This window comes from Lontra canadensis, unplaced genomic scaffold (assembly GCF_010015895.1).
Source record: "Lontra canadensis isolate GAN:19392208 unplaced genomic scaffold, GSC_riverotter_1.0 scaffold18, whole genome shotgun sequence".
NCBI classification, from domain to species: domain Eukaryota; kingdom Metazoa; phylum Chordata; class Mammalia; order Carnivora; family Mustelidae; genus Lontra; species Lontra canadensis.
In genome coordinates, this window is record NW_022631012.1 from 3,787,955 (window position 1) to 3,810,482 (window position 22,528).

The 22,528-nt window shown below is 32.6% G+C and overlaps 1 protein-coding gene across 5 annotated transcripts in view; it reads left to right on the forward strand.

Moving 5' to 3' along the window:
• ERBB4 (erb-b2 receptor tyrosine kinase 4) overlaps nt 1-22,528 on the forward strand; it is a 1,133,152-nt gene that overhangs the window by 741,816 nt on the left and 368,808 nt on the right. For all 5 annotated transcript variants that reach the window (XM_032859886.1, XM_032859888.1, XM_032859890.1 and 2 more), the window contains exon 4: nt 19,121-19,255. In XM_032859886.1, coding sequence (XP_032715777.1) covers nt 19,121-19,255 — 135 coding nt within the window. The remainder of the gene's footprint in view (nt 1-19,120; nt 19,256-22,528) is intronic.

The following is a 22,528-nucleotide window of genomic DNA, read 5'->3' on the forward strand; positions in this document are numbered from 1 at the left end:
AGAAACTTAAGAAACAAAAAAAATCAAGCCCACAGATACAGAGAACAGACTGATGGTTGCCAAATGTAGGAGTGAGTAAATAAGGTGAAGATGGTTACAAGGTATAAACTTCCAGTTATGAAATAAATAAGTCATGGAGATGCAATGTGCAGAATCGTGACTATAGTTAATAATACTATATTGCATATTTGAAAGTTGCTAAAACAAGAGATCTTAAAATTTCTCATTATTAGGGAAAAAAATGCTGTTACTATATATTGTGACCAGATGTTAACCACCACATTTTTGTGGTGGTCATTTGACAATATGCACAAATAGCCGATTGTATGTTGTATATCTGAAATCAATAGTAAATATCAACTAATTGTATTATATTATATTATTTTTAAAGATTTATTTATTTTAGAGAAAGAAAGAGAGCATGAGTAGGGAAAGGGGCAGAGAGAGAGGGAGAGAGAGAATCTCAAGCAGACGCTCCACTGACTGCAGAGCCCAATACAGGTCTGAGATCATGACCTGATCTGAAATGAAGAATCAGAGGCTTAACCAGCTGAGCCACCCAGGCACCCCTATATTATCATATCATATCATATCATATCATATCAGTTATACCTCAGTTTAAAAAACAATAATATATTCACATGGTTAGAAGCAACAACCTTCTGATTTGCCAGTATCTAGCTCATTTCTTCTGATGGTTATCAATGTATGTCTTGAATATAATTTTTTCTTGTTTCATCGATCTTAGGCATTATCTCTTGAACAGACTATGTCATCAACCTGGACAAGTTTGTTCTTTAAATGGAAAAATACTGTATCCCTGTGTCTAAAAGTTGAAAAATAAAGGATATTTTTATTATGTAATTTTTGAAAGATCATTTGTTGCAGACACAAAAAAATGTACTATAATTGTATTTACTTTCTTGAGCAATTTTTTGTCTTGATGTTTTTCACTTAGCTTCTGTTTTCTTGCACTATTTGTTTTTATTATAGTCTAATTATTGCCAAATACTTATAATATAATGCATTTTTTCAGTCCTCTTTCTTTCTGAAGACCAGTTTCCTTAGACCTTCAGTTTTATTTCATCAGTCTGTGTTAGTATCTCTAGGTCTGCTGCATCCATATCTTACTTTACTGACTCTCTGTATCATGTCTTCTATGTTGCTTTCTCCCATATTATCTTGAAAAGAATATCTTCATATATGTCCCCCCCTCAAACAAAAGAAGAAAAGAAAAGAAAAGAAAGGGTGAAGGGTGAATTTACTAGGTCTTGAATATCTAAACATGTATCTCTTTTAAACTCATAATTTATTGATGCTTTTGATTGATGGTTTGGGTTTAGAATGTTAAGCCAAAAATAATTTTACTTAGTATTTGAAATACTTTTTGAGATATAGTGCCCCTGTTGGGAGGTATAATATTATTTTCTTTTTATTATTATTCCTTTTTGGTAATTCTCTATGTGTTTTTGGTTCTCTCTGGAAACCTTCATATTGATCTTCCTGGATGTTTGTTTCCTTCCTTCCTTCCTTTCTTCCTTCCTTCCTTCCTTCCTTCTTCTTTCTCTGTTTCCTCTGCTTTGTGGAAGAATTCCTTGATTTTATGTTCCAATATTTCTTTCAATTTTTATTGGAAATAATAGCTTTCATTTTCAAGAACATTTATTCCTTCATTGGTTGTTCCCTCTTGTAAAATTTTATTTTTTCTTCCCATAGACTTTCCCCAAAATAATCTGAAGATATTACCAATATGTATTGTTGAAGTCTCTGCTACTTTATGACTTATGGGTTATTTGATATTGGCTTCACCATTTAAAAAATCTTGATCTTTACTGTTATAAAGATTATCTTTGGGTTTTGAAAATATTACACTGATGGACTGTGATAAATTAATTGGTTAGAGGCAAGAGAATAAGCAAGGAGACACAGTGCTGAATCTAGCCAAGAGTTTGGAGAAGGGGCCACCCATCTCCAAAGGACAGATTAGTATAAATAATAAATGTTGGCAAAGTATTTTAAATAAATACTTCTCTCCTTACTGTAGTTATATTTTTCTATTCCTCATAGTCTCTATTTTCTTTCTTTGAACTTATTACTCTGTTTTCTCCACTAAACCACTAACCTCTTTTCCAGAAACTACTGTTTAAACTCAAGTGTTTCATTAGACAGATCTTTGTCCTCCTTCAACTCATCTCTGTAGTCAGATATGGGGGTGTGTGTGGAAATACATATATATATATATATATATATATATATATGTGTGTGTGTATATGTATATAAAGTGTATGTTTGTATATATATATGTGTGTGTGTATATATGACATATAAAATATATGTTTAGGGATCACAGATTATGGCAGATAGAGGTTGAGTAGAATCCTATTGAAATGACTACCTTCTGCTCAGGGGTAGAGAAAATACTATTAGGGATGAAGAGTTGATACAGAAGGACTCCTACAAGCATATCCCTCCAAAATGGACATGGGAGGGAGCTACAGGACTAAAAACAAAACAAAACAAAACACTGAGATATGGATCTAGGGATAAGAGCCCAAGTCTCCTAAAATTTCTGTGTCCTAAGTACAGAGAAGAAATCAGTGTGTGGTTCCCAGAAGTCTTCAGGTAACCATGGCATTTTGGGGGAGCAAAAGTAAAAACAGTAGGCAGCTAAAATTTTGCCTGCAGCCTTTTCTGGCTGAAAGCATCCTACTTTTTGTTGTTGTTGTTGTTGTTTTGTTTTGTTTTTAAACACATTTTTAAAAATATTTTATTTTGTATTTTTAATATAACTTTATTTTTTTCCAGTGTTCCAAAATTCATTGTTTATAGACCACACTCAAGCATCCTACTTGCCTGATGTCAGTTCTTGAGATTTCTTTCTTTTGAAACTGATTAAATGGAATGGCTTCCTTGGAATTTTTTTAGCCTGTTGATTTCAGTTGTAGTGGGATCTGAATGTCTCTCAATTCATTTTCTTCCCAAAGAAGAAGACTATACTGTATAGAAATTATTTTCTTAGCAGAACCTCATTCAGAATTATGAAATACACAGGTTGAAACTTTTCTTTCCTCCTTTCCTAGTCTCTTTCTTAGTCTCCAAGGATCAAGTATATATACCCAAATTACTGACTGATTCAGGACCAACAAAGTCTGGAATTATATTCCTGACAACATTTTTTTTTCTCTTTTGCCCCCTTTATCTAAATTATAATTTTACTTTCCAATATCCTTTAGTCTTGAATTTTCTTCTGTGCTGTTAAATTAATGCTATAAAGAAGTTCATGCTAATCTAACAGCCAGTTATTGAATTGCACCTTTCAGGTGACAAAAAGCCTTCACCTACTTAAAATTCACACGTGATTTCAGTGGTGGGGGTGAGATATCCTGTGGTGATATTTTAGCAGCAAACATTCCAAACTTCATAATATAGCCAGAGGCTTAGTCCACCTCCATGACAACAAATGGGGATCACAGTAAGAATGAAGAGGAGGGATGGAATTCATTACATTCTAGACTTCCATTCTGCACCCAACTATAGGAACTTTTTTGCACTTTTCTTCTTTCATGACTTACATAACTGCCTCACCTTCTCTTTCCATTCTCTGTCAGTAGGTAGAGGAGCTGATAAGACTTGATCAATGAGATACTATCTAATTATAGTTACTTATGTAAAGGCTGGATAATTATGGAGGAATCCCTAGATTTATTTACTAATAAACCAGATACAGTAAATGGCTAGTCAAAGACCATAACGGGCCAACAGCTTTGCTTGGCATAGAGAATGTTTACAAAGTGGGGCACTACCCAACAGATTCTGGATTTGGGCCCCTGAGAACAATACTGAGCTCTGGCAATCTTGGAGTCACATTGTTTCTTGGTAATGTTCCTCTGAAGCTGGCGGCCTCTGTTCCTTTTAGCTGCAGTAAGTCCTCCCCAGTTTGGATACTTCCAACCCACTCTCTGTTCCTGAAACCTCCCTCACCCTACCCATTTAAGGCCAATCCCTAGGAGATGTTTGAATTTAAGTCAGCATTTCATTTTTGTAAGTTAGTCATTTAAAAGAGGACATATTGTGGAATTTATTATTGTCTAAACCGTTTAGCAATAACTTACTGTATGTTCTATGGATAAAGTTATAAGAAGTTTTTGGTCTTCGTTTTTGACAATATTTTTGCCCATTTACTTTCTGAGAAATGGTCTTTTTTAATGTATTCAATGAGTAATGATGTATTTTGAATTGACTTCTCTCTACTTTTGAAAAGAAATGTTGGTTTACATAAAAGATTTAATGTGATACATTTTTCTATTATTAATATGCATTTGCCACCTGTCAGCTGAATAGATCCAAAATTGCTTATTAACCAAGTTGAGTGACTAAATGGATAAAATGTATAAATAAATGAACTTCTACACTTTAGGATGTCCACATTGTGTGGAAGGATTTTCCTTGAAAATGTTCCAACTTTTTTTTTTTAACTTTTGGATCACATCTTATTATCCTAGCTGTAATTAGAAATCTTGTGAAATTAAGAACCATTAAATTCAATGAGTTTTCAGCATCGGAAATTTGCCCAGAGGCACCCAGCCGATGGGTCTGCCTAGGATTGGGTTTTCATAGAGTTCTCCCTTCTCTCCTCCTATTGATTCTAAAAGGGAGCGTCTTTTCCACTTAGCTAATTAATTACACCTGCCAACAAGCAGATGGTTCTGCAGGCTTTGAAGCGTGGAAATAGCTAGGTGCATATCAGCTAGCTTAAGCTTCCTTCAGTTGCAATTTAGATCATAACTCTTGAAGCTGCAAAGAAAATAAGGTATTACATAATTACAAAAGTTACGATATTTTAAAAAATTTTATTTAAAAATGTATTCTAAGATATAAATTATCATCCTTTTTTTAAAATGCAACACACACACAAAAATAAAATGCAACACAAACATACTTTTAAAATAATTATGTTTATCATCTAGTTTGGAACAATACTTGCCAGATGTTACCATCTAATTGTTCTGGGCTCTGAAGTAAAATGAAACTAGAGGAGCAGGGCCACATAGAAAATTGTTAAAAATGGTTCTGAAAATATTACAGTGTTTAAGTAAATAATGTTTTTGTGTTGTTTAATGATAAAAAATATGTATAAGTAGCATGGTTAAAATAGAACTGAGGGCTTTAGTGGTACTTTCACTAACATCCCCACTTGTATTACACTTGTATTTTTATGCTGGTCTGGTTAGTCTTCTTTATTATTACTTTTTTTCCCTTGCATCTCAACCTAGGTAGCTTTAAATAAAGATTATCACTGGAGCTTAATTTTCTATGTAAAATTCTTTCAAATATGACATAGCTATATAAACACATCCTACAAAGTAAATTAGGCATTGAATATGAATGCATACAAGATAATCTATGAAATATGTGCCGATTTTATATGTGAGAAAATTTTAGTTAGGGCTTTATACTTTGAAAGATAATGAAGTAATTAAAATTGAACATATCCTTTTGTTAGAGGTAGAATAAAAATTCTTCCATGTAGGGGTGCCTGGGTGGCTCAGTTGGTTGAGCATCTGACTCTTGATTTCAGCTCAGGTCATGATCTCAGGGTCCTGGGATTGAGTCGGTGTGGGGCTCTGTGCTCAGCATAGCATCTGCTTGATATCTCTCTCCTTCTCCCTCTCTTTTGCTGGTCCCCCACTTGCTGGCTCTCTCTCTTTAAAATAAATAAATAAAAGCTTAAAAAAAAAAACTCTTCCATATACAATATTTTATATTCTTGCTTTCTCAAAACATTTATGAAATTAATGTAAATAAAATTAATATACCAAACTCAAAAGTAAAATCACCTCTCTCCTTTTCCACTATGTTTTTCTTTCCACTATTTTAAATAAAAGTTATCTGATGGTTATATCTAAAGATGGATATATTTAACTATTTCAAATAAAAAAGAAGGATAAATTTTAAAATTTATGCCTTAAGATAGATACCTCAAGCTTCTTTACTATTGAGTGGTATACAATTTAATTCAATAAGTTTACCTGCAGAAAGGACATTGTGATAAAGCAACATTAACCATATGTTTTAATTTTGAATTCCTTTCTCTCCCATCATAGAAGCTTCACCTCACTTGCCTTTAAAATTATCAGGATACTGAGTTTAATGTTAAAATAAACTTTCATTGAATTGACTTCACTAATTTGAATGCTTCATTTTTTTATTTCTTTGTATTAATTATTCAGCAACAATAGGGAAAAAAAACATTAAAAAGACATTTTAGATTTGGTTAAGAGAACCAGATGCCCTACACATTTAAATTATACATTTTCATATTTTTTAGAAATACAGTTGCAAAGCACGTAGAGGCAGGTTCTACACAGGCTATGATTTTGGATAAGGTAATTAAAAATCATTGTGCCCTATGCATTAAAGCAGAACTTCCAAGGGCTAAGCATAGAGGAAGTCCCCACAGTACTTGAAAATAGTCAAGTTGCCTTTCTTTCTTTTCTTTAATTCAGCCTTTTTACTGAATTGAAGGGTTTTTCCTTAAGTAGGTTGAATTCTTGAAATTTTATTGTGCTGCTTTTTCCTCTGTGTCTACTTTTGACAGAGGCAAAAGGAATGCACCTCCAAAGATGAGGTTGGGATATAATCCAAATCTCTAACAGAGCCAAGATTTTTTTTTTTTTCAGTGCAAAATTTTTCATGTAGAAAAGATACCCTAAAAGCATAATTTTACCTTTCAACTCAATAAAATATTTTCAAAAGGGACTTCAGGGAAATTACTCTGAGTTCTTAATTATACTTAGAAGTAGATTACATAATTTGGAGTTGTACCTCACCTCTGCTTAAACTTTATTTTTTTCTTTAAATTTCTCAACCTTTCATTTTATTACGGAAGAATAAAAAGTTTAAAAGCAGGATCTCAACTCAGCAGTTAATGAGTTGGAATCATGGTTTTCTAGAACTCCTACCAGTTATTTACCTCTCTAAACTTCAGTTTTCTCATCTGTAAAATAAAATTAACAATAATTACCTCATAGGATCAAGATTAAGAGGAATACTACATTATGAAGATGTTTCAAATAAAGGCAGCATTGACCAAGAGGCACTGGAGAGAGGTGTGAACTGTGGGCTCTGGAGACTGCTATGCAGGCATTTGAATCCTAGCTTGACCCCTATATGTGAAGCATTCAGCACCTGTTTAATCACTCTGTGTGTCATTTGTTATGCCATTGGAATCCTACCCAGAAAAAGAAAACTCTGAATTTAAGGATGTTAGGTAATTTTATGGATGTCCAGAACCCATAATATACTATTAAAAGAGTATCTGAAAATCATATGAGTAGAATATAATTTTTAAAAATGGAGTACATAAATATTTTTTAAAAAGGCAAGCACAAGCCTATATATTCTAATTTTGCCCAGTAACCCAGCTCTAGCTCTGTCAGAAGTGTATTTATAAGAGGGAGCAGAAAAGATTGTTAAGCAGGATAGAAGAAATTTTCTTACCAGAGAATCTTTCTTATTTTCCTAATAGTAGTAATAATAATACATCAATTGAACATCAGTTGTGTAACAGATAATGTGCTGAGCATTTACATATATGAACTCTTCTCCTTACAGTTGCCCTGGGAGAGAGGTACTATTAATATATACTGTATAGGTAAAAGATGGAGGCTTGGGGAGAATAAGCAATGTGATTGAAGCTTCACAGGTAATCTGTCGTGGAGTCATGGTTACCCGGTCTCACCCCATAGCCTGTGCAGAATTTACATCCCATCAGTCTTCTCTTCTTGAACGTTGGCACCTGGAGTTGACTGACTCATCCGAAGTTGTTAGGCAGATTGGCACTTGAGTCATTTCCTCACATCCAGCCTCAAAGAGCAGCCAAATACCTGAAATAATTTTTAAATCATATTTATTAACCTGGGGAAGTGAAGGCATTCTAAAATAAGAATGTATCTTAATTTAGAAGACATGATAAGCTTACAGAACTGTACCAGGACATAGTGGATCCTATTTTGTTATGACATCGAATGTCACAAGATGAAAATAATTTTTACAATGGGGAAAAATGAGAGTGGTCATTCTAGGAGCCATAGAATATAATGATTTTTTAGGAATCATTTAAGTACTTTCTGAAGAGATTTTATTTTTTTTTTCTTCAGATGTTTTACATATCTAGCTTTAACTGTTAAAATTTCTGAGCAAATACAGTATTTGATTACATCTTGTCTTGATTCAAGAGTAATGGCTTTCTTTTCCTTATATTAACCAGCAGTATTATTATAGTAATGCTTGTTACACATCAGTTTTGATTTTGCATTTTATTGATTTAATTTTAAAAACTTAATAAATTTAAATAATAGCATGGAGCAGTCCCACCTCCCCGTTCAACCCCGAGCTACAGAGATGTGTTTAATAGTGCTGCTTGTTTCCTAATTAATCCATCCTACTGCAGTAAAAATGCCAGATTCTTGAAATGGAAGAGGAGAGCTCAGCTTACTTGTCCCTGTCCTTTGGAATTTACCCTTGTTTCTCTAAAGCACAATGGCAATGGCAATAGTGGAAAGCTCACTGGGAAATTGCCAGTAGAGTCATTGGGACCTGTGAACTATGCACCAACCTGAAGTGAACAAAGGGAAATCTGGGATGCCTAGTTGGCTCAGTCATTTAAGTGCCTTTGGTTTAGGTCATGATCCCTGAGTTCTGCGATCAAGTCCTGCATCCGACTCCTTGCTCAGTGGAGAGCCTGCTTCTCCCTCTTATCCTTCCCCTGCTTGTGCTCTGTCTCTCTCTCTCTCTCTCTCTCTCCACACACACACACACACACACGCATACACACACATAAATAAAGAAAATCTTAAAAAAAAAACAAAAACACCAAACAGAGGGAAATCTAATAGCTCTAAATGTTGTCACAGAATGTAGTTACAGACATAACAAGAAATGACTCAAAATGTTAACTAAGTATCCAGGATTACTGTTTGGGCGAAATTGTAGTTACAGAACTTATGTTATTGTTCTCAGAAACATTTCTGCCTTATGAAATACAGATGACCACATTTTTTATTAATCAAATTTGGAAGTACATTGTAATAATATGTTTGCTTAATATACCTAGGTCTAAAATTGTTACGGTATGCACCAAACTTAACTTACCAAGATTTTGTGTGATTCTCAAAGGTTTTCATTTGGTCTTCTTGCCTCCCAAAAGATACATGTTTTAGGCAGTGTAGATATATTTTTAAATGATTTGGATAAGGGAGGTTCTTGAACTAAATTAATAACTTAATTTGAAATAGCTACCATTTTTTGGAGCACCTAGTATGTACCAGATGCTTTATATACATAATTGCAATTCTCACTGTAACTCAGCAAAATAAATATTATTGTTCCTAATTGATAGATGGTAGAAAAGAAACTTTAATTTGTCTGAAATCATACAGGTAAAAATAGCAAAGATGTCCTTAAAATATTAACTGAGCTATAAATAAATTGTGGCATATTCATATAATGGAACACTGGACAATAAAATGAACAAATAACTAGTGCAGGTAACAAAGTAAATAAGTCTCAAAAACATTATTTTGAATAATAGAAACCAAAAAATATATGTAATGTCTGATTCCACTTGTATAAACTTAATACACAGGCAAAACTGAGCTATGGTGTTAGAAGTCAGAATAGTGTCTTTGCGGGGCTTGATTGGGAAGGAGTAAGGAGAAATTTCTGGAGTGACAGAAATTTTTTGTGTCTTTATCTGAGTAGTGGTTACATGGATATAGATGCACAGACACTGTATGCATGAATATATAAAAAACAAGAGCTTAAGATTCATGTACTTTACATATGTAAAATTCATGTATGTGCATAATATGTATGTAATGTATACTATTTTTTAAAGCTACACTGACTTAAAACTTTATACATACTAACTCCAAAGCTATTTTTCTATTTTGCCATAGTATTTGATATTCCAGATTTTGAAGCCAATGCTTTATAAAATGATGACACTTCTATTCAATCATTTATTCCTAATTTTCTCCAGATTAAAACTCTGTTTAAAAAATCTGCTTAATTTGAACCTAATTGTGGGTTTTTAAAGTTCAATAGTACCAGCTTCTCTACATTCTTATTTTATGACTTATTTACTTCCTTATTTTGTAAACTGGTGTTTTTATTTATTATTTTTAATATCATTTTGACAAATAGGCATTTTAGCAAGGACATCTTGCCCCCAAAGCCATGCATTTGTTATTTTTAAGATTCTTACACAGCCTTTTAAAAATCTTGATGTTTGAAATAATACAATCATTTTACAAGATTAAGTCATTCTTCTTTCTCTTGCTTTATCTTTTATTTGCAAGTCTTAGCTTGCCAGCAATAAACATACACAGCAGTATTATTTATTATTACTGTCATCAGAACATATCCTACTTTTCTGAAATACTCTAAAAAAGTAGTGAGAAAATCACACATTGTGAGAAGAGTTATTAAAACTATAAAAACTAATATTGTAGGTGAGATATTTGAAAGTGACCTTGCAGTGTATCTCAAGCTTATTGTATTAAAGCCTATAAATAAAAGGGACAAATAATTTCTGGGTACTTATATGACTTTCCCCCTTATTGGTAATGAAAACATTGAACTCTGCTGATTTGTTCTACTGAAGCTATTATATTTCCTGGAAACTTGGAGCAGTTGTTTAAGAGGATTGTTGTCTGTAATGAGGGCTTTCTGTTAGGTAGGGAATAAAAGTATTTGATCTTTACTTAAGGAGTGTTCTATTTTAATGGCAAAAGTAATGAATTTTTCATTCTTTCTCTTTATATACATTTAATTATGTTCATCATTATCAGAGAGATAGTCACTTGTGACTTCTGCATCCGTTTTTCAGAATTCATACTCAAACCTTTGTTTATATAATTATTGATATAGTTTTAATATATTTTCCAATATATTTTAAAATATAATTTTCAAAACATTAAGTCCTCTGCAAAAGAAATTTAAAGTTAGGATACATTAACCTACTCAGTTGTTTACTAATAACCTTGGATAGAGATCAAGTTTTCCACAGTATTTGGTAAGTGTTTCACACATTGGTAGACCCTTTTTCAAATAAAAGATAAACTTCTTGCCTATGAAAACCACATTTAAAAATAATATTACTAAAAATAAAAAAAAATTAAGATAATTAACATTAAAATAACAATTTACAATTATTAATCATTGGGGAAATGCAAATTAAAGTGATACCACATTATACCAACCAGAATGTCTACAATGAAATACATTAAAAAAAAAGAAACAGGGTTGAACAAGGCTAAGAAGCAAGTAGTTGCTCACATACCACTGATGGGAATATAAATTGGTAAAAAGCACTTTGAAAAACGGTTTGTCACTATAGTCCAGCAATTTTATTTCTAGGAATGTATGCAATATAAATGTGCATATTTGGTTACCAAAAGGCATATTCTAGGATGTTAATAGGATTATTATTTGTAATAGCCCAAATGTGGAAGGCACTCAAATGCCCATCAGTATAGAGTGGACAAATAAAACATTCAATTCCACACAGCAATGAAAATGAGCAATGTGGATGAATTTTATAAACATAGTGTTGAGCAAAGGGGAGTTAAATAAGAAAGAATGCATATGGTATTATTCCATTTTTTAAAAAACATCAAATCAGGTGAAAGTGATTTTGTTCAAACTCAGGATAAAAGTTCTTTGAGGGAGTGATGTGAAGAAGAAAGCATAAGAAAGACTTGTGGTGATGGAATGTTCTATTTCTTGATCTGGGCGCTGGCTACATAAGTGTGTTCAGTTTGTAAAAATGGATTGCATTTGATATAATCACATCTATGTGTATATGTTATGCTTTAGTGAAAAAGTTTGAAAAATCATGTATTTGTTGAAGTCACAAGATATATGTTTTATAAGTATCCAGAAGATGCAAGGAGATTTTGAGTCAGTATGACAGAAACTGCTTGTTGTCTCCCAATACCTATTACCACTGACTAGCTTTTAAATAGTTGAATCTCTGTGAGATGCTAGAACCTGAATTAAGGAATAGCAGTAGGTGTAAAAAGAATAAGATAAATTAAGAGACATTATGACAAATTTTATTTAGGATATCAGACTGATTAAATATAGAGATGAATGAATTAATGGTAAGTCTCAAGTTTGGAGTCTACTTTCACAGCATGTTATTCTGATGTTAACTGAAAAAAGGAAATATAGGGTGAGTAAAAGTTTGGGAGAAATTATTAGGGGTAAATATTAAACATATTGGCACATACAGAGAATTATATGATGAGCTAAGAGAATAATTTGAAAGGGAAATCCTGTAATCATAATTTAAGGACAGTTACAAGACAAAATTTATTTAAAAAAATTTTTCCAGACATCAACGAGTTTAAGTAGATTACTACTTCTCTAAGAGGTAGGAAGAATCAATACATTAAGATTACACTAGTGTTATTCAATGTTTTATGTGCTTCATAATGTGAACACTATCTAGTATGTGAAGAGGAAATAGGACTTACATTAGGCTAACAGTTCAGCAACCAAAATCTTCCTTACAAATATCAGTCATGATGTGTTGTTACTGTCGTTACAGTCATCAAAAACATTTGAATTTCTACTATGTACTTGACACTTCTTTTGACACTAAGGTCACAGGAAGATGTATGTCATGCATCTTATCCTCTAGAGATCTATAACAGGAGAGAGAAGACAAGTACACAAAAGGATAAAGAAAGTAGGCTAGTATTCAGTCTGTCAGGTGAATGGTTCAGATAAGTCAGTGTTATGTGAGTTAGAGGCAGTTAACCTCTAAAAACTAGATGGTTGTAGTAGACTTCTCAGAGTTAAGATGCAAGCTGAAACATAATGAGAGCTAAGAATTCTACACTGGAGCATTATGAAGAGCGTTACTGAACTCTATGCAATTGAAATCAAGATATTTTTGCCATTATTTTCTATTTTAAACTGATTTTCAGCCACTGAATCTAATCATTTCTTCTTAAAATTGCCTGCTCAGATTGGAAAACTGTCCACTGTTGCTTCCTAGCATTCATTCAGTATTCGCATCCATGAGCTTTTGACTCTGATCATTGAGCTGAAATACAGAAGGTTACATCACTGATTTACATTATCACCCTTTCCCCACTCCCAATACAAATGTGACATTTCAATTTTGCACACTTCAACTCTCCTTAAATCATCTGTATAAAAACTTCAAAGCTTGATTGATGATGAATGAGCCATTGTCTCCTCAAGCACCCGGTTCTCATTAGCCTTTAGAGTCTCAGCTTATTAATAATGAACCTTGAGGGCTGACCCAGTGGGGTAGCAGCAATTCATTGTGCTCCCAGCTGAAAGGTCTGGGTTTGGGAAAGATATAGGAATCTCTGGACTAAGTCCATTCCAGAGATGATGTATTAAGTATCACAGGTGGATGATGTGAGCTATATTACTTTTGTATCATTATCTGCCAACAGACTTGTGTGGCTTAAGGTGATGACAGTAAGAAAGATACATTGCTTTGTGTCTGAGAAAACCCAGTGACTGTATCCTATAGCTTTATCTTGAAAATGGGCTTTTCCACTTTGGATTCTGACTTCTTGATTGTGACCTTTGGCTTGATAGGCAACATAATTCTGATGTGTGGATTAGCCAGACATTCCCACAGTAATTAGACAAGTGCAATATCTCTAATCTTTATTTATTTTATTATTATTTTAACTCTACAGTTGACCTGTAGATGTGCCATGCAAAATAAGACATTTAGATATATAATCAGGGATTGAGGTTAAGTATTTCATTCTGGCTTATTTGATTTTCTTATATTATCTTTGGTAGCTTTGTGAGTAGTAGTAAAATGTTTACTGTTGATACCAATCATGTAGACTCTAGTGGAATATGGGTAACTGCATTTAAAATTATCTTTATTTTATAAAAAAAGAAAGATATTCAATCTTATTTATGAAACAGTTACAAATTGTGCATGGGGTCAAAGCAATTTTGTCAACTTCTTAAACTATGTAAGGAGGTCATATTAATATATATTTTCAGCAGGGATGCTACATCACAATTAGGCTATTTCATACCAGGCAGGGGGAAAAAAAAAAGCCATGATTCAGTATTTTATCACATTTTCTTTTGAAAGAATATATTTGTAAAATGTCAATGATTCTCATAATGGTCACTCTCCCCAAATTCACTGTAATAACTAGCATTTGAAAAGAAATGAAGAGTACAAAAGAACTTATTTAAATAAAATAAATATTTCCTTCTTTATTTGATTCGTGCAAATGGGAAATCAAGGGGAGAAATGGTCAAATGGACAATCTTTGTGGATTGGAAGACTAAGACACAAGTACTTTATGTCCTCTTTTAAATGTCATATTGGCACTTTACACTGTTCTAGAAAATAGTTTAAGGAACAATATGAGGTAGATTTATAATTCAATGTAAAAAACATGCTCTTAGACTTTATGTAACATATGCTAGGTAATTTGCGCAGGTTTGAGGAAATTTGTTGTGTCCAGGATAGCTCAAATTCATCATTATTCACATGGAAAATAATACTGAATTTGATGCACAAGATAGGTTTAGGGATACTGATGAAAATGTCTAAATGTGACTTATAAATATCCAACATACTGCTTGCAGTAATTTTGTACATTATCAATTGTGAGCATTTTATATAATAAAAGCTATTTATCTTTCAGCTTATAAAAACTCCACTTCAAAATTATATATTTTAAAATATTTTTCATGTACTCAAAATATATATGTATTGGTCTACTCAAATATATTTTTCTATAATCAGGCTATTACATTTGATATCATAGAACAAATATTTATTGTGGTAATAGCTTCTGCCTTGCATTATGCCAGACACTGGGAATATAGTTTTGACCAAAACAGAAATGACCTCTGACATAGTGAAATATAGAACCAGTTCAGATAAACTATAGATAGAGCGTTTAAGGAAAAAAACAACTTTCGTTCTTACTTTGATTTGGTCGGAATTCAAAATTAAAAGATATAACAGAAGTTAATTGATTAATGGTGGTGCCAAATTCCATGTTGCTTTTGTGTTTTAAGTTAGATTTAACAAATATTTGTTGATTAGCTATTGCTTCAGGTTTGATATAGATACAGAACTGAAAAATATTCCTTGCCTTCATAGAGTTTAATCTAGTATTTCTGTTATAAACTGTGGCCATATATGTTAAATTTGATGTATGGGAAAGTAGTATAGATTACAATTTACTTACTCTACATACAGAAGGATTCATATTTTTTACTCGACTTGTATGCATTAATCTAATAGGAAATGTTTGATACTCAAACCTACTTAAGTGTTTGGCAGAATTTTTAAATAATTAAATATTTTTCATAGAATATCATATTTCATATATCTTACCATATTTAATTGTGAAATTTATCAAAAAAGACAATTCTGTTTTGTGAACTTACCTGGAATTTTTTAATATAATATAATAAAAAAATTCATATCAGTTTTTTTCTACCAATTATTACAATGACCAAGAATCTACATGTGTTTCTCTTATCTACATGTGTTTCTACATGTGTTTCTCTGATATATTTCCTACAGTGGATGTGAAATACAATGGATGGGATTATCCTGAGGTCATTTACTTATTCTTAAAATCCTTTCACTTTTCCAGGCTTTGGGCATCTTTATTTGAATGTCAGTTACACTTGTGCTTGTTTTCAATATTACCTAGAATTAGAAATCCTTTTTTTTGGCCATGGTTTAAAAATTTAATTATTAATCACTGGAAGGGAAACTCTCTTGGTGTAACACAGATCCAGTAAGCCTTTAATAGAACTTGTGACAACTCTACTGTTCTTGTTTCTTGGTAAAGATAGATCTAAATTATAACCAGACATTTTCCTGATATCTTCTTGGATAAATATCTTACCAAGCATTTCTCTTTTTCTAATCCTTATCCTTCTTTCTAACCTAAAAATGCAGCCAAGCTGTAATAGTCAAAAACATTAGAGATCCATTTTGTCCAGGAAATAATCTATGTCTCTAACAACTTTCTTATAGGTCTATATATTTCTCTAGAATTTTCTTAGTTTAGAAATAGATCTAACTGAATATTTCACCATAAATTATATTAAATTAATGTTTACAAATTTGTATAGGAGCACCTGAGTGCCTCAGGTTTCCACTAGGTCATGATCTGAGGATCCAGAGATTTAGCTCTGTGTGGAGCATGGAGCATGTTTAGGATTTTCTCTCCTCTCCACTCACCCTACCCCTATATGCATGCTCTCAAAAAAAAAAAAAAAAAAAAAGGTTTGCATAAAGTTATCAACTCTCAAAAAATTGCATAAAGCTATAAGATCAATGTAAACTACACCAAAGAATAAGTACAGTATTAACATTTCCTTACCTATATTTAGGTAACCAAATTGATAAATAAATGTAAGGTAAAGTATACGTTGAAACTCCTCTATAAATGTCAATAAATTATACATTTTCTGATTATAGTGTTTGACATTCACCATCAGAGTATAATCTAGGTCAAATACAAAGGAAAGGACTATTTTCAGGGAAAATAGACACATACACAAATAGATTAAATGTGCCTTATAAATCCATCATTAAATACTAGAAGTTTATAAATCTTCCTGATCAGAATTGCTAGCAGATGCTGGCTTTGAATTTAGGGTGTTATCCAAGCTGATCATGATTGTAGTCTTAATTTGAAATTTTAACATGTAAGATTATACTTGAATTTTTACTGCCTCCTTTCTAAATCCTTTTCCAAGTATAAATGAAGCTCTTGAACAGAATATTTCTGAGAAACAAATGTCAGCATTGGTAGCAGATTAATATTGTTGAAGGGATTTGATGAGATTATTATTCAGTATAATATAATCTGATTCCATTTGAATATTTTTAGATAGGAAGTTAGAGATGGATACTGTGTTCCTTCAATATGAACTATTTGAATTACAATGCAAGTCCTGAAAAATATACTCTTTCAACAGTATTTGAGCTATTATGTTTTCTTCTCACATTTTTTTTAAAGTAGAACTTTTCCAAATGTAGACTGAAAAATAACCTTCATTTCCTGGATAGCAGTCAAAATCTCCTTTCTTGCCACCTAATGAAGAATTATTCCTAGAGCAGAAGAGCATCACCTAATGTCTCATGAGAAAGCTATTAGTATGAGATGGTCACATTTCATAGATAGAAACTTTAATGCCAAACATTAATGTAGAAATCCATTTTCACAATCTTTCTTATGTCTTATATCTCCTTTCTGCTTTGATGAAGATTGTATGGGTAGGTCATGAAAAATAATGAACTGGGTTTTAGAAGTAGAAAGATGATCTAATTTCTTTTTGTTTCTTTTTTTTTTTCTTTCCTCACCTGAGAAAATGGAACCAATAGTCAGTGAAAGGACTGATGATGAGAACAGGAGTGATTTTAAAATGTGGAAAACCCTGCGATGTCAAAATTAATCTGGTGCATTTTACAAACAAGGCAATACAGCAATTGAGATGTGCCTATCTCTCTTCCACAAATACTCCTCTTATGGTGTCATGTGTTCCTTTCATTCTTTTATCTCTCTCCTTGGTTTAAGGTGACTCTTAAAAGTTTAGCTTTGGATACTGCACAGAGATTATTTTTTTGAGGACATCATGGGAAATAAAGTAGTTGCCTTCTAATTATTCATGTTCCTCTTCTTCCTCACTAACAGTCTTGGTTGTTTAAGTTTTGTTCAAGTAGCAATTTGTCTACTCAGCCTCTCTTATAGTACAAATGCTCCTGGGATACTGTTCTGGCCAAGAAAATGCCTACATAATCCTTGGGGAGAACATCTCTTCCCAAATAGAAAGTCAGAGCCTCAGTAGGAAGATGTCTCTTACTTGCTCTTCTGGTTTCAGCTTGCCTTGAGTTTGGAAAGACACTTTTAGATACATCAACCTTCTTGTGTCTGTAATGAATAAAACCAACACACAAAACAGATGTGGGTTCTATGGACACCACTACCTCCTATAGGTTTCCTATGTGAGAAAAATCATCCTCTATCTATATAAATTACTGTTAACTGTTTTTGTTACTTGTAACAAGCTATTATGGACTGAAATTTAATTTATCTTAAGTTGTTTTTGTATTGTGTAGAAGGGGAAAATGTGGTAGATATTGAGCAGGAAGTTGCTATGAGTATTTCTAACCAATTTCTTCAAGTAGTAAGAATGGTATTTTCCAAAAAAAAAAAAATAAAATAGTACTTTTGGAGGGAATATATCCCCACCCCAGATAACTTAGAGCAATCTGCAAGAGAATTATATAGACTATCAGGCACTGAACAACTTAGATGATCAAGGCCAGCGTGAAGTAGAGAATCAAGTAAAAATTGGCTTTAGTGTATTTTGTCCCATGGTCCTGCCATTGTTGCAATGAACCATTGGGTTTTTATTATAGTTTTCTGTTGTTCATAAAGAATAATTGGCAATTCTATTGATTCCATTTGAGAGGATCAAAGAACATTTCTTCGTAATTGAAACATTAATTTTAGCTTTCATTTTGTTTTAATTACTTCCTACTGACTCCAGTCAATGTCACATGGACTAATAATCTTTTTAAGAGAGATAAACAAGTTAAATGACCAATAAGAGGGAACTGGTTAAATAAATATTATTTAATTTATACTGTAGCATATTGTAGTTTCATTAAAAATAATGTAGAATAATATTTAATTACCATTAAATACTCACCACCCAATATTAAAACTAGCAGGTTATGAAATATTATATTCAATATTATTCCAATTTCAGAGTAAAAAAAAAAAGGAAAGAGACTGAAAACTTCTATACCAAATATGAAGAGTGTTTCTCTGGGTATTTATATTATGAGTGATTGTATTTCTTTATATTTTTCAATCTTTCCCAATTTCTACAATTAATTTATATGACTCACTAAGTGATATTATAAAAGGTGCCTTGGCTATTAACAATGTGACTTTAACATTGAAAACACTTTAAGAATAAATCACTTTTACTGACTACCGTTTCATCAATGAAAAGTTTGACAAGAAATCTCTGTTTGTTTGTTTTAATACAGAAATCCTTAATGGTGGAGTGTATGTAGACCAGAACAAATTTCTTTGTTACACAGACACAATTCATTGGCAAGATATTGTTCGGAATCCATGGCCTTCCAACCTGACTCTGGTGTCAACAAATGGTAGCTCAGGATGTGAGTAACATTATCTTTCTTAATGTCTCAAAATGTTCTTCTGCTTCTTGTGAAAACAAACAGCTTATGTTTATCATGCCACTAATCATATTTTGAATTTTGATTGCAGCCATTAAAATGTTCAGATATATATAAGAGAAGAATCTTCTAATTAGCTCTCCTTTTGGAATGATAACTTCCCTTTTATAAATTCACATATTCTTAACATGACTTCTTTTGCTAACTCTAAAAACTTTACTATATTTCTAATGTCTAAGCATTCCAGTGTCTAAATATTTAAACATCTGCCCAATTGTCCATAAACTTAAGACTGGTGTCTAACTACTGTTCGGTTCTTTGTGACCCACGTACCACTGAGAAAAATGTGGTAGGACAAAATTAAACCTTCCTATTCACTATAATGTTTTAAATTTAAAAACAAAACAAAACAAAACAAAACTGGTGAACACTGTAAAACTCCTAAGCCTCCATTTGTCCCTGAAACCTTTATGGTAATACTTCATGACAATTCCAAACAGTATAAATAGAATGGAGAATTACAGATTTCACAGAAGAGTTATATGTTACATTCTGGTTTTAGTCATTAGCCTAATAAACTACCCAATTTCTCATGCTTCAAGTGTATTGTTTCTATCACAGAGGATTTATCAGATTCAGAGTGTTTAATATGATTAAATGATAAGCAAGTAAAATTTGAACTACATAATTAAAATTTTAGAAAATTATTCTGCCTGGAACCTGTTTCACTTTAATAAAGCAGGCTATGTGGTCCCCACATTTATTACTACTGACATTTGTATGAGAACAGAATCCTTATCAAGTGTTAACCTGGGTTTTATATTTCTCATCTGTTATTATATATTTCCCTCCTGAAATCATAAATGTCTTCACACAGTTCGATAATTATTTGCAATAGTGCTGATTGTGTTATGACACTTTTGTAGGAAATCAAACTCCAAGGGACAATTATTAAATTTCATGATGGCCCTCATAATATAATGGGGAAATATGAATGTATTTGATCCAAACTGACAGCTGTGTTTTTAATAAATGGCTAAATTTTTTAAAGTAGAGTAACATAATTTTCTTGTCACCTTTGAGCAGAAATTTGTATGAGATTTCGTCTTTACAGCATTCAAGTTGCCTACCTTGTAAAATTACATGTGAATAAAACATTGAATCTGTTCACACTAACAAGACAAATGATGTGCTTCAGAAATGGCTTCCATTTTCAGTCTGCCCATACTATGGTTTATTTTATATTTGGGGACGTGGATTATAGTGGCTGCATAAGAGGAAAGGGTGACTGACTTAGCTTATTAGAATGACCAGCCTTTAATGCCTGAATGAGACCAGGCAAGAATGAAGCCCAAGACAGAAGCCGAAGGGAAGCCTTACCGGATGTGGAATAGGAAAGGTCTGGGGGGTTGCTGCACTTTCACAGATGGCATCTCTTTGTGCTATTATTTGTGGGCAATTTTGGATGGTTGTGCCTATAATTAGGCAACTGTAGCTGCATTTGTTTTGCATGCAAATAATTGCAGGTGCAAAAATTATAAATGCAGAGTAGAGTCGTAACAATTGGTCCTTTACAAATTAACCATCAATTGCTTACTGAAGTTTTATCCTTTAAATATACTGCATGACACCAAAACTGAAAATAATGAATTCTCTGGTCTTTGAATTCTGGTATCACTCCGACTGAGTTTTTTCCTTTACCTTCTCCCCGTGGATGATAATAGGTACCCTCATGGTTTTAAGTAGGCTCCATGCCCAGCACGAAGCCCAGTGCAGGGCTCGAACTCACGACCCTGAGATCCATACCTGAACTGAGATCAAGAGTCAAACCATTAACCAACTGAGACACTCAGGCACCCCTTCCCTCAGGGTTTTAAGTGCAGCTTCTATAGTGAGGACTTCCAGAACTACAGTTACCCAATCAGTCGCCAAAGTTAAAAACCTTGTGGTCACCATAGACTTCACCTTCTTCTTGGTTCGTGGCATTTGTTTAATCATTAAATCATACTGAATTTCCCTTTTTCTTGATTTTACATATTTCTTAACATTGCCATAGCTGTAATTCAAGTCTTTATCCATTGTCTGAGTTACTGAAATCATTTCTGAATTCTTAATAATTTTTGAGTCCACAAACCCTGTGCCGTCTGGTGAAACCAATAGCTTCCTTCTTATAATAATTTAAAATTAACAAATAAGCACAAATATTTTATATCATAAATGCATAAAAGTAAATAAGTCCATTAAATAAATTTTAAAGGATTACAAAGAAAATTAATTATACTGAAATACATTTATCAACATACTTAAAAATAATTATGTGATATGGTAATATGCTTCTTTATTAGTATGTTAAATTAAAAAATTCTAATAGTAGAATTAATAGGCAATGTAGTTTTGTAGCTGTGATGGGCCTAAATATTATTTTAAAAAAGATAATCACAATAACAAATAGTGCTGAGAAAATTGGATTTTCACATGTACAAGATTGAACTTAGACTTTTATCTTGCCCTAAATGTGAGAAATTAACTCAAAAAGAATTAAAGACCTAAACATAAAACTATAAACTATAAAACTCCTTAGAAGAAAACATGGAGGAAAAGGTTCATGACATTGGATTTGGCAATAATTCTTGGAGCTGTCCCCAAAAGCCAAGACAACAAAAGCAAAAATAGAAAAATTGTGCTACACCAAACTTAAAAAATTCTGTGCATCAAAGGACATGGTCAAAAAAGTGAAAAGGCAACAAACAGAATGGAGAAAAATTTACAAATTATATATCTCACTAGGGGTTAATATCCAGACTATATAAAGAACTTTTACAACTCAACAACAAAAAACAACCTAATTCAGAAATGGACACGGATTTCAAATGATGTTTCCTGAAAGATGATATACAAAGACGATCAATATCACTTTGATTTTTCTAAAAAGACATTTATTTATTTATTTATTTGACAGAGAGAGAGCGAGAGAGAGAGAGCCCAAGTAAGCAGACCAGCAGGCAGAGGGAGAGAGAATAGCAGGCTCTCCGCTGAGCAAGGAGCCCGATGCAAGGCTCAATCCCAGGACCCTGGAAATCATGACCTGAGCCGAAGGCAGCCACTTAACCAACTGAGCCACCCAGGCGCCCCATCACGTTGATTTGAAATCCAAATCTAAATATCTTTTTTTTTTTTTTTAAGATTTTATTTACTTATTTGACAGAGAGTACAAGTAGGAAGAGCATCAGGCAGAGGGAGAGGGAGAAGCAGACT